This window comes from Diadema antillarum, unplaced genomic scaffold (genome assembly GCF_040938485.1).
Source record: "Diadema antillarum isolate AM-2024a unplaced genomic scaffold, OU_Dant_1.0 seq00001213_RagTag, whole genome shotgun sequence".
Taxonomy (NCBI): domain Eukaryota; kingdom Metazoa; phylum Echinodermata; class Echinoidea; order Diadematoida; family Diadematidae; genus Diadema; species Diadema antillarum.
The window spans coordinates 120,111-134,277 of NW_027272005.1; the positions used below are offsets into that span (position 1 = coordinate 120,111).

General features: G+C 39.2%; 1 protein-coding gene across 1 annotated transcript; it reads left to right on the plus strand.

The window, feature by feature from the left end:
• Positions 1–1,268: 1,268 nt before the first annotated feature.
• On the plus strand, positions 1,269–12,635 carry LOC139744814 (6-phosphogluconolactonase-like). Its single transcript, XM_071655229.1, has 4 exons — positions 1,269–1,651; positions 2,622–2,837; positions 3,347–3,487; positions 9,709–12,635. Exons 1-4 carry the CDS (start codon positions 1,391–1,393, stop codon positions 9,826–9,828), a joined length of 738 nt encoding a protein of 245 aa, XP_071511330.1. The 5' UTR covers positions 1,269–1,390; the 3' UTR covers positions 9,829–12,635.
• Positions 12,636–14,167: the final 1,532 nt, after the last annotated feature.

Here is a 14,167-nt window from a genome sequence, read left to right on the forward strand (position 1 = left end):
ATATTTCCACGTCATCATTACGTTTTGTTCTTATCTTGTTAGATTTGGTTTTTTTGCCTCCCCCCCCCCCCGTATGTTCGAAACCTTTGGCGCCCTCTTTTGATCCAATCGGCTATAGCTTCAGAACGAAAGAAATTGCAGTCGCTGCTCCGTGTAACATTTTGCCTGCTAATAATATGAAATGACATGTGTGAACACAATAGACATTGTCATTTTGTTTGCGTCATCATCATGTTTTGTTCTTATCTTCTTCTTTTTTGATAAATTTTGGCGAGTGAGCGCAGCGAGCCGAAAATTTTTGTATTTCAGCTTACAAAACATGGAATTCTTGTCATTTTTTGCTTATTAAATCTTACAATTCTAATAAGATATAGTGACGGCCTTATAGATAACGATTTATACCAACAGAGGACTTGAAAAAAAATACTCTAAATAATTACGCGCGAATGGGCCGAAATTTGTATATCACGTTTTGTTCTTATCTTTTGTTCTTTTTTTTTTTTTGGGGGGGGGGATAAATTTTGGCGAGCGAGAGAGCCGAAATTTTTTGTATTTCAGCTTACAAAACATTCTCCAATTCTCCCTCCCCCCCCCCCCCCCCCCCCGGTCCGGCGAGGTTTGTTTGTTTGTTTGTTTGTTTGTTCACTTTTGGCGCCCCCATGGAGTGGCGCCCGGGGCACGTGCCCCCCTTGTCCCCCCCCCCCCCCCCCCCCAGATACGCCACTGTCAAAGAGGGAAGTTCTTTTTTTGGATAAATACAGGAACAAAGTGAGATTCGTCACCGATCCCTGAGTTACAAAGAGTACACAGGCCTACTAGGCCTATATGTACTAGCCTATTTTCTCTGTACGCGATCAACTCAAGGTTGTTCTTTCCGCGTTCCATACATTTGCTAATATAATGGTGCGAGCCCGAAAGCGTGTTTTTTTTTTAGACGGCACAGATTGGGGAAACTACAAATTTATCGGGGACCCTATGCCTAAACCTAACCCTAATCCTAATCCTAACCCTAACCATAACCCAAACCCTAACCCTAACCCTAACCCTAACCCTAACCCTAACCATAACCAAAAACCCTAACCCAACGTTTTTCCCATAGGTTTAACACGCGCCATGCCCCAATCTGTGCCGTCTTTAAAAAAAAACGCAGCCCGAAAAGCGCAGGCACTTGTACCAACTCGTGCCAGGATCGCAGCGCAGGCCGTGCGCAGGTACAATCCCAAGTAGGCCTAGCCTACGTACAGGTAAAAAGGTCGGAGCTTCATACATTGGGCATTGAATGAGCGTTCTGCCCAAAGAGTGGTCCAGCCTACATCAGACACAGCTCAGAAGCTGAGTTAGAACACGTACGTCATAACGTCTAGTCAAATGATATTTGACCTATACGAAGATGGACTCCAAGAAGGTACACATCTTGCCAACAAGCAAAATTCCAGATGCAGTGTGCTCATTTGTGGCTGAGGCAAGCAGAGAAGCCATTGCGAATCGTGGGGCATTTTATATAGGCGTGTCCGGGGGCAGCGTGGCCAACTTCCTGGGTGACGGACTACCCCATTTGACCGACATCCATTGGGAAAAATGGCACATCTTCTTTTGCGATGAGAGACATGTTCCTTTTGACCACGCTGACAGCACATACAGAATTTACAAGGTAACACCAGGTTGATACAATTTAAAGACAAAGTAAACATGTACCGTTGACTCGACTGGTGTTGTTTTCACCGAGGATTTAGCCTTTGGTAACCCCGGCCCCGGGGCGCCCCATTGCACTGTGGAGTCGAGAGCGGTGGTGGTGGTGCACCGGTACCGTGTGGGAGCCCAAACGCTAAGCGTTCGGGCTGCTGGTCGCAGTTAGGGTAACCTTGAGGTAACTACTGAGTATACACAACCCAGTCGCTTACGGGGCGGGCGCATCGCAGCAGGGACACAACCCCCTGCTCCCCACCCCCCCCCCCCCCCAGCAAAAAAAACACCCCAAAAACCAACCAACCAACCAAACAAACAAACAACAACAATAACAACAACCAACAAACACGCACACAGGACAACAAACACACACGCATGCATTTCTAAAAAAAAAATAAAAAAATTGGGACAATCTTGTTTGTAATTAGAGTAAGTCACAACATTAGTGCCCGGTATTTTAATCACCATGCCCGATATTTAAATCACATCCCCTGATTTCCAGCCTAATAATGCTAAAGCTCCTTACTGTGGCAGGGGGAGGGGAATCCCCTCCCACACCCTTCCCCCCTGGTCCCTGTACTTCACATATGCCAGTGAACATTTTTGATTGACTATGTACTATATTGTACACTGTACCATTAAGCAGAGAAACAACTTGTCTGTCATGTACTTTGTCAAATGAATTGCTAAGAGAAACAAATGGCTAAACTAAGCTCAAGGACAAGGTGGATGAATTTAGTGTTTTCCCCTTGTACTTAGATTGTGCATGGCCATTTGAATTGATTATGCATTAATGCACATTGCTTCTTTGAAGACAGATTTTCTTGTGATTTTAACCTAAATGGACAAACTTGTACAATTTAGACATTGTTGCCAATGGAATTCTCTCATGCATTAGTGTCTTACCTGTGGAATTTTTCCAATCACTGTTAAAGGAAAAACTAGTTGGAAAAACCAACCTTCAAGAGAGTCAATTGTATGGCATCAAGCCAGACATGTCTGTTGAAGATGCAGCCAAGGACTATGCAGAGGTGGTGAAGAAAGTTCCTGCAAGTAGTGGGGGATGTTTGCCAGTGTTTGACCTCCTGGTACTAGGAATGGGCCCTGACGGCCACACATGCTCCCTTTTTCCAGGGCACATGTTACTAAATGTAAGTATCTGTGATGTCATTTTATCATGTGTCTTTGTTTAAATGCATATTGGAGAAAATGTAAAGGAGAGCTATATACAGTTATCATATTACACCATTTATTGTCATTGCATGTTATAAATTTCCCAGTTTTTGGCAATGAAGTATTTGTTGCACTTGATGAAATCTCTGTTATTCATAAAGAGTGGAATTAAACAAGATGTCATGTGACATTGCCACTTTTCTTTCCAAAAATGATATGGTGTGTTGTATAATACTTATGTATATATATATAAAATACATAGGAAAATACATTACATAGATCAGTTATAATGCACATTGTATGTTGACAAGAATGTAATTGTGTGACCTTGTGTGGAACTACATGTACTTTTAATGGCTCAATTTTCTTTTTTCACAGATGTGTCTGTAATAACATGGATTTGTGTTTGTGTGAAAGTTTTTATAGTGTGTAACTCTGTAACAAAATTTTATCATTTACATGTCTTTAAAAATAAAAAATAAATCAGGAGACATCTCTAATTGTGGCACCTATTTCTGACTCGCCGAAACCCCCGCCCTGTCGAGTGACTCTGACATACCCTGTGATAAACGCTGCCAGGAGTGCCATGTTTGCTTCAGCCGGTGCCGGAAAGGCAGTCATCCTCCAGGTTAGAAAAAAAAAAAAATGAAATGTGTGAAAGCCATATTAGTGCTATGGAAGAGCAACTAAGCAGAAACAGACAAAAAGGGGCAAACAATACCCACATGCAAGCAAACCGTAGATACTATATACTGCAAGGTTTTTCTGTTTTAAAGGGATCATATAGTTTTGGTTGAGACCTAATTTCAGGTTTCTAACATTTTTCGGTGAGATAATGAGAAACCTCTTATGAAATATGAAAGAGCATGTAATTCTATGAGGAATGCAACGTTTATTTGATGAAAATTGGTTTTGAAATGGCTGAGATATCCAAAAAAGGGCGATTCTAATGAAGTGTGGGACCCACACTTTATTACGATCGCTTTGTTTTACTTTGTTTTTTGATGTTCCAGTCATTCCAAATCCGATTTTCATCAAGTACTACAGTGTATATCATAAGTGTTTTCTTTGTATCGCGCAAAAAGTTAAAAGCCCAATTCTCATCTCCACCAATACTGTACCATCCCTTTAAGATATATCTTGTACGAATGATTGGCCATGGGTTGTAATGAAATTATACATGAACTCACACGACATGACCAGTTTTAATGTTCCTTTACAAAACCCTAGCACAACTTGCATGTGAGAATATCGTTTTGTTTGTTTATGTTTGTGTTTAAGAGCATGTTGAATAGTAATTTTGTAAACATGTACTGATAAAAACTTACATTTCAAGCATCCAATATTTTACTCGGTTTATATTGTGGTCTACATGAATGTAAACATCGTGTGTGTGTGTGTGGGGGGGGGGATGTTCTTGCTTCCTATGACAAGCATAGTAGAAGTGGAAGTTGAGATGTGCACCTGGTTGTGAATCCTCAATCATTCCCCTCCCTTCCACCATCCGTATTTCACTCATATTAAACAGTCTACAGTTTCACCAAGGAGATTTGAGAAATGGAGTCACAACAGTCTTATTCGCTTTGATCCCATGCTCGAAGCCGCCACTCAAAAATATTTGAAGTACAACTGTATGTGTCAAACTGGATCTGCCGCTCAGATGCAAAGACAATTGACTCGTGTCTCATTGCATTTCACCAGCCACTTTCCAAGGAAGATACGGAAATTACTTTTCGCTATCCCTACTTAGAAATGATGGGCATTAGACAATGGTAAAGGCACGGGGGTGCGCGAATAGAAATTGCTCAAATATTGCTGAAATAGATATCAAAATTACTCGACTGTACGTGTCTCTACGCTAGTCTGACATATTAATTTATAAAGAACTATTGAAGATGATACCATATTAGTTTCATTTTGCTGAAATAAGGAGAAAAGTGATAAAACCGGCTTTCCATGAGGGTAGAATTTAAAACACTTTCACAAAATACAGCTCAGATTTACACTTTTGCACATATTTTCGAATGGAATTGACTTTTGTCTTATATGCTTTATCATTAGGTGAAATTTCATTGCATTTGATATATAAACGAGCAGCATATACCCGATATTATGTTAGCGTTAAAATGAATCTTCAGATTGCTCAGAAAGATGGCGCCTTCAAGCATCGAACATCAAAGGCACAAATGCACCTGTGGAATTCTTTTGTCCATCCATAGAAAACTGACAGCTGATTGAATAATTATAGTCAGTTGTAACTCCATCTCTGGAACCTCCTTGGTTTCACTTTGCACATGAGCAAAAAAGGTCACTGTAAAATTAGGCATGTTGGTTTTTTTAAATTCACTGAGATCAGCAGCTCAGGAATGTAATGATAATTGTATCCCCCGGACAGAGTTCGGAGGATACTGTGGATTTGGCCTCGTTGCACCGCGTCCGCCGCAGAGATTTTCTTGTGAGCGCTCTACTGGCTGCAGTTCTTCTTCGATCATCTTCAAATTTGGCATGAAGGTGTATTATGGTAATTTGCAAAGACGCCTATTGTTTTTGGTGATGGCGCCCTTGCTTGTTCCGTCTTTATATCTGAAAAGGTAAATTTAACAGGGTCTGCTTGTATGTGCGACACTGGCCTTGTTTCTTGACCGATTTTTTTTTCAAATTTGGTATGTAAATGTATTATAGTCAAATCTATACACTTATACCTATTGATAATGCTGCCCTCACTGTTCCATATCATACAGGGTCAAAGGTCACCCTGATCATGTCAAAATTTGCAAAAATGCTTATTTAGGCAATAACTTGATTGTTAATCACTGGATTTTACTCAGACTTGCTAAGGAGGTGTATGGGTGGTCATTCTACATGAAGGACACAACAGTTTGTGGTGATGGCGCCCTCGGTCTTCCGACATAGAGGCCATTTCACATTCTGGTATATGCTCTATGAGCCACATTTCTTATCGGATTTTATTCAAATTTGCTATGGAGGTTTGTGGGGGGTTATTCTAGGTAACAAATGTTTCCATTGACAGCGCCCTCATTGTTTGGACTTTTAAGGATGCCATGTCATATTTCTTGTATGCGCTATACTACATGTAACCTCATTTTTCATGGGATTTTATTCAGACTTGCTAAGGATCGGTGAACGGATGGTCATTTTACATGTACATGTAGGAGACAACAGTTTGTGGTGGTGGTGCCCTCAGTGCTCCAACTTGGATGCCAGTCACATTTCTTGTGCATGCTCTATCATCAGCCACATTTGTTGTCGGATTTTATTCAAACTTGCTAGGGGGTTTATGGGGAGTTATTCTAGGTAACAAAAGTTTTCATTGCCAGCGCTCTCATTGTTTAAACTTTTATAGGATGACATGTCATATTCCTTGTTTGTGCTACTACTAGCCTCATTTCTGGTCGGATTTTATTGTATCCTGCGACAGTTGCCATATTATACAACATTCTGGCCTAAAAATTAATCCAGATGGGTATGGGAGACGGGTTCGGGGGATACATGTGCTCAAATGGGTCTCCTGTGCGAGTGCTCTAGTTAATGTAATCCTTTCGAATGGTGTTTCCTATTACATCCACCTGACAGCAAGCTTGATACAGTATTTGGCAAAATTTATAGAAAAATACATTCAATACAAAACAAGACAGATGCCTGTTGAAGTGTCAATTGACATCCTACCATTCTGGTCATCTGGGGTCTTTTCACATGTACCAAGTTGCTTAATTACAAACTTCATTACAAACTTGTTTGCGATTAAGTTTCAAATCACAGTCTGTTCACCCACAGAAAGGAGCTTTGCAGATTCTGCGGTTTTGAGTCTTTCAGTGCGAGGAGGGGAGGTGTGGCTTCTTTCCCAGTGCCCATCAATCACTCTTGTTTGTAGCCTGTGTAGTGGTGCAGATTTTCTCTGAAAGTAGTAGTGGTTGATGGGTCAAAAAAAAAATCAATTGGAGGTCAATCACGTTCAGACGCTAGTTTCGTTGCTTAATTCTGGTGAAACTTAATTGAAAAACACTGATTTGAAACTTAATTGTAATTTTTTTGTTTCAAATCACCCTCCACAATTTCAGTTTCCATTCAGACAGCAAATTTACTTGATTAGAAAATTGATTTGCGTTTGCTTAATTACAAGATTATTTAAATTAAGCAAACTTGGTACTTGTGAATGCCGGGATGATATAAATGAAAATTCATTCTGTTTTTTGAGCATGAATTCCATACATTCAGATTTGTCACATCAGGCAAGCCAAGTATGCAGTGTGATGTTTTGAAAGTGAGTAAATCGCCTAATCAACTGAGAAAAAAAAAAGGGTCATTTCTACAATGTACCTATGTGCACATTAGCTTATTGTGAACTGGCTTTTTGTAATGAATGAAGCAAGGTAGGGAAATACGATGTACCGGTACTATTATATATTATATTTTTTTTTTTCCCGGATTGATGCGCTTAGAAACGTCAGTATTAAGCGCTATATAAATGTTATTCATTATCATTATCATTATTGTACGGTGTACCAATAACATCCCCCTTTTCAAATCACATTAAAGTGCATGAATTGAATGGCGTTAGAAGACATGGGGCAGTGACTGGAAAATTGAGCTGTACTGTATTCCTTATCAGCGAGTTGATAAGTGTGCAGAGAAGTAATGTGTCATGTTCTCTGTGTCAGTACAGTGAAACCCCATTATAACGAGGTCCGTGGGACCGGCGATATTACCTCGTTATAACCGGTACCTCGTTATAACCGTACGCATCAAAAAGAAAGAAAAACATAAGCACGACATCATATACCCATCAACGAAACTTAAGAACATCCTTTGCGTTGTTATTACACAATTATGGATCATTATCATTGAGAGAATAAAGGGAAATTATTTGTGATTTGGACGAAGAAATAGGGGCTGAAATGAGTTAATTCTTTATTGTAATTCTTGTTTGTTAAGTTTTTTTCTAAACACCAGCGCAAATAGAGTAACATACAAACATTGTTTACCGTAACTTGCGAGGTATTTTTACGCTGTTGGTGCTCAGCGGGAATGCGATGATTTCATGAGTGATTTCGGCTGTAATCTTGTATAATGTATGATCGTTGCGCCCGAATGGATTAAAAATGCTTTATTTTCTTCCGAAAAATCTCTTCGGGTTTTGTACAACCGTTCTTGAAAAATATGCGACAGGATTGAATGTGGAAGGTTGTCATCCTTTTATGCAAATCTGTACCTGGTATAGACCATTCTGAAAGAAAGAAAAATCTTCATTGTGAAATGCAGTGTTAGAATTGTGATAATGAACAAACCAAGATCTATTCAAACTAATAAATGCGTTTGTTCCTTTTACTGATTTAGGTTAACATGCGTCATTCAACTATTTACGTTACTGTCACCTGGCGAGATCGCGATGATTTCAGAGTAACATACAGGCGTTGTTTACCGTAACTTGCGAGGTATTTTACGCTGTTGGTGCCCAGCGGGAATTCGATAATTTCATGAATCATTTCGGCTGTAATTTTATACAATGTATGATCGTTTCGCCCGAAGGGTTTAAAAATGCGTTCTTTATTTTCTTCCGAAAATCTCTTCGCTTGTACATCCGTTCTTGAACTGTTGAATGCGTTTGTTTCTTTTTCCGAACACCGATTAAGTAGGTTAACATGCGTTATTCAACTATTTTTACGCTACTGTCACTCGGCGAGATCGAGATGATTTTATCAATTATTTCGGCTTTAATCATACACACTCATATTCAAACTATCATTTGTTAAATGATAATGAACAAATCCAGATCTATTCAAACTAATAAATGCGTTTGTTTCTTTTTCTGAACACCGATTAAGTATAGGTTAATATGCGTTATTTAACTATTCTTACGCTGTACTGTCACCCGGCGGGATCGCGATGATTTCACAAATTATTTCTGCTTTAATCATGCACACTCATATTTCATCATTTGTTAAATGATAATGAACAAATCCAGATCTATTCAAACTAATCAATGCGTGTGTTTCTTTTTCTAAACACCGATTAAGTAGGTAAACATGCGTTATTCAACAATTTTAAAGCTACTGTCACACGGCGGAATCGCGATGATTTCATTATTTCGCATTTAATCATCCAAACTCATATTTGCTAACCAGCAAAAGAACTGGAAGTCGGAACTAAAATTGGAAAGGATATAATGATGAGCTTCACACCCATTCCAATTGTCCATTTTTGGCCACAAGTGTCGCTACATGAAAAGTTTTTGAATGCGTTATCTAATTTTTTTCTCGTTGCGCTGTGGTCTGACCTAATATCACGAACGCGTTTCTCACGAAAAAGAAAATCGAATGATTATGTTCAGTAATTTAGTAGGAGCATCGGAAGGCATTCCTGTGTTTTATCGCATGATTTAGAAGGAAACACGGAAGGAACGGTTCTCTGCAAAACGGGAAAAGACGTGGATAGCGTGAATTCGGTTTTCAATGTTTCGTTTGTCGCGTGTTTGAAAGCGGCAATTTAGTCAAGAAAAGGAACCTTGTTATATCCGATCAAATTGCTCATGTTTTTCTTTATCATGATTTACTGAAATTGTCCTCGTTATAACCGAACTCGTTATAACCGATTCGTTCTGCCATAGGTTTACACACAAAGGAAAATGGGACCGACGCGATCACCTCGTTATAAGCGGTTCCTCGTTATAACCTAACTCGTTATAATGGGGTTTCACTGTACTCTCTCTCCTCCAAGCCAAGCATTGTATTCTCAGAGTTTGGTTTGTTTTGTTTGTTTGTATGACATACAAATGTAAATTTACACCAAACAATGTTACTCATGTCAGTTCCTCACTTCTTTGTCTTTCAGAGGGTGTTAGAAGGCAAGGATGACCCACCCCTTCCAGCTGCCAGGGTCAAACTCTCTGAAGGAACAGTACATTGGTTTATAGATGAGTCTGCTGCAAGCGAACTCAAGTCATCCTACTGATATCTCCAAGTGCTGAATATGAACTGAAAAAGTGTTACATCCCTTGGCTCTGCACTGAATTTCAAAGGAAAGGAAAAATTTTCTTGATGTGTCAAAGGCATTGGTTCTCTGCAAAGCAAAGGAATTTTGTAACAGTGAACCCTGTTACATTGAAAACAATAATTGCTTTACAACAAAATCTTGTCAAAGCAGACACCCATAGGTTGCTATATGCAATGCATACATGTGGGACTTCAAAAGGTAGTAAGAAATTAAGGTCTACTTGCAGTTGAGAGATTTATTTTGTTAGCATATTTGTGTCACTACATTTACATGTATGTCAATATACCACTGTATGTATATGTATTTTGAAGATTTAGTTGAAGATTTTGCAGAAAAATGATGGGTCCATTTTTTTTCGATTTTTTTTTTCAAATCAAGATTTTTTGTTAAACTATGTTGCCATAGCACACAAATGATTAAAGGCTTGTTACAAATTTCCGTTACCTACATAATAGAAGTTCTAATTTTCTGGAAAAATATACTGTATACGCCGTTATTTTCGCAAGGGTTTTATTTTTGCGAGTTTCGCGAGCTTCGGGCTGATCGCGAAATTAAAGACACGCGAAAATATTACCCCGTCATACCTTATGTACAAATTGATGACAAAATGCATCCAATGCTGGCTGGACCAGAACGCGACTGTTACACCGGCCAGTACAGTATGTACACATACTATATTACTAGTACCTACGCTACAGTGCGACCGATTGTGGAAGTGCAGAACGATGCTAAACATGCATTAAAAATGTGCAATCTCCGTGCTACGTTACCCTACGCGAACGAACACCGGCTCGACGTGGTTGATGGGTGAGGCCTAGGGATGCATGTAGCCCGACCAGATGCCGTGTGCGCTGGTTAGGATGCATGTTAGCCCGACCAGACACCGTGCGCTAGCGCGACACTTGTGTATGTACAGCGACAGGGCCGTGAATAATAGGATGCATGTAAGACTTTCGCTAGCACTAGCACAGCTCTGAAACTTTGTCGTCTATTTGTTGCAACATTTGGTAGGTAGGCCTACTGAGTACTTGTGAATGCTGTGTGTGAATGTCTCACTGCAAGTTCCCGTAATTGTTTCATTTTATAAATCTTCTACTGTGTCTTTTCTATTTTCACATTTGGGAAGTCACAATGCAAATGGAAAAACGTTACGAGTACGTGTACGTTGGCAAGTGTTTCTCGGGCTTGGCAGTAGACCCTACTACTACCTGTACTAGTATCAATCGCGAATTTAACAACACGCAAAAATGCCACTGATACTGTGATTCGCGAAAATATGTGTACGCAAAAATATTGGCGTATACAGTACACTGGTCAAGAGGGAATGCGAAATGTACTTTTAAATGTATTTTGTGACAAAAGTTAATAAATCCACTTCTTGTTTTGCTGCAAGAGCTTGTTTCTAAGTCAACAGTGGGCAGTCATTAAATATGGCACATTTGGTGTGGAATGAAGATGTGCATGACATATTTGTTCATTTTGTAGAAAACTGGGCTTTATGGTAACAGAATTGTAATGGCAATAAATCATGGCAAAATATTGTGGATCAAACTACTTTTGCACTTTCGAGCAGTGATCATGAATTTGGCGGTTCCATGACATTTGCTCCTGCGACAATTGCTCCTATTAAATACAATGTATCTGCATGCTAAGTCAAACATAAATTCCACCCACAAACATAACCCAAACCTTAATCCTAAACCTGACAACAAACTAAACCTAAACCCTATCACAACCCTAATCCTAAGTCCTTGGAGGAAAAAAAAAATCTGCACACTAAGTCAAACATAAATTCCAGCCACAAACATAATCCTAACCCTAATCCTAAACTTTACATCAACCTAAACCTAAACCCTATCACAACTGTAACCCTAACCAAGAGTCCTTGGAGAAAAATAGAAACAGAGCAAATGTCAAAAGAGCAAGTGTTGTGTCACTGAATTTGCACACATAATGGTCTTGGGGCAAAATTTACATTGCTTTTTAGCATTCCTCCCCGTTTCCAGCATTTCCATACACTTTCAACATTCTGCAGTCTTATACATTTCTTTATTTTACATTGTGACGTAATTTATGCATTCAATTTTTGTAAAATGTTAATATGTTTCTGCTGGAAATGGAAAAGATAAATGAATGAAATGAATGAATGTGCAAGAGATATTTTTAATGTGCCAGAAAAAATATTTTTGTAAACTCTAAAACCAGATATACATGTATCATAGATATATTTGGCCTAACTTAATTTCAAAGCTGTTCAAATCTAGGTTCAACATGTTGCATTATAGCAGACAGGTCATATAACCCTTGACCAGATATGATTCAAGTCTAAAATGTATGCTGCTAATAAAGTTAAATTCCCCATGATACCTGTGCGGCTCTGACAGATTCTCACGATAGTTCAGACCCGCACTGAGCTGGAGTGAAGGAAAGAAGCACTGATCATGAGTAATAAAATCGAAGCAACCTAAGATGACATGTCTGCATGGATCATTTTGAGTGAAATGCATGACTGTAATTGATGTGCATGGACAGCGTTGTTGTAACCATCTACCTACATTGACTGATCGTAAACCACTGTATCGAGACTGAATCATCGAATATGTAACAGTGCAAACCCCATAAATGTCATCTAGTTTTTCCCGTGGCAAAGTAATACTGTAAAAGTGGTTTCTTTCGTGGTGGTTTTATTTTCGTGCTTTTCGCGCTTCGAGGCTGAACTGCAAATTTAACACCACGCCAAAATGTTTTGAGAAGTCGCGCGAAATTAACCACACAAGGAAATGTTTTGAACTCGCCACTAGTGGCAACGCTATTGCGCACATGCACACACGAAGATTCCGCGCATTAAAGGACAAGTCCACCTTCATATACATAAAGATTCAGAGAATGCAGCAATATTAGTAGAACACATCAGTGAAAGTTTGAGGAAAATGGGACAATCCGTTCAAAAGTTACGAATATTTTAAGTATCTGTGCAGTCACTGCTGGAAGAGAAGACTACTACAGTGCATGATGTCACATGCGTACAACTATATAAGGAAAATAAAAAGAGAATTTCACAAAACTTTACTTTTTGAATAAAGTGGACATTTCTTCGACTTGCTACTGACGTATGTTAAGGGTAATATTATTCCCCCTGCCTTCTGAAAGAGAGAAGTCGAGTGTTTTTTAGTTATGCGAGAAAAATGGAAATATGTTGAATTTTCTTTATTCTTTCTTTATATCGTTGTACTCATGTGACATCACAAGCTATAGTAGTCTTTTCATCCAGCCGCGACTTAGCAGAAACTTCAAAAATTCATAACTTTTGAACAGATTGTCCGATTTTGCTCAAACTCTCATTGATGTGTTCTACGAATATTGCTGCATTCACTCAACCCACATGTCTATGAAGGTGAACTTGTCCTTTAAGTGTATTGATGGTCAACACACACAGCGATACCGCGCAATGTAGGTACAAGCATGTCATAAAGTACTCAGGAGACGGAATTTCAGGTAAGCCTGCATTTAATTCTAATTTCTATTTAATAAATAAAAGAATAATTGGATTATAGATTGGGTTTTCATGTGCAAAATAAAAACAGTTTTTGCTGACCATGAATTTAAACGCGAAAAAGTTGGCACCGATGGAAACCGCGAAAGTATCTGTACATGAAAGAAACCACTTTTACAGTATGCATCGATCTACTGTGGTATCCAAATGAAACCAAAAGAAACTCCAGTCTTGACCTGGGCAAAGTACTGACTTCTCAGGGTGAATTACAAACCCAAACTCTGTTAATATATTGGTGGAAGCTGAAACAGCCCTTTGGAATTAGGTAGCGTCCTTTGATCTCCCAATTATCAGAGTCTCAAATGGTTGTATCGCATAACTGCATGCCCTTCTGTCCGAAGCCGGGTAGACTATTACGAAGGTTCTTGTATTAGTACAGTTTACTTTGCCAATAGAAACGCAAGTACTTTCTCTATGATGGATAGATGGGAACTGAATAGTATGCATCTTGCAGATCAATCGGTGCGATGTAGCATGATATTCTTAGTACATGTAGTTAAGAGGTTTGAAATCTCTTCTTATCTGACTGTTGAGCTCTGAACTGCGAGACAAGTTATACAACCCTTTTTCTCTAAAAGTGGAGAAATTTTGGGGATCAAATTCGAGTTTGTATCCAGCATTCAAATTGTACGAGTCTGAAGTCATGTTATTCCATTTGTCAAAGAATAGTTTTAGTTTTCCACCCATCATTGCTGCACTGACCCTGACTGGAGGAATGGTCTGGTCCACCTCGCTGATCTCATT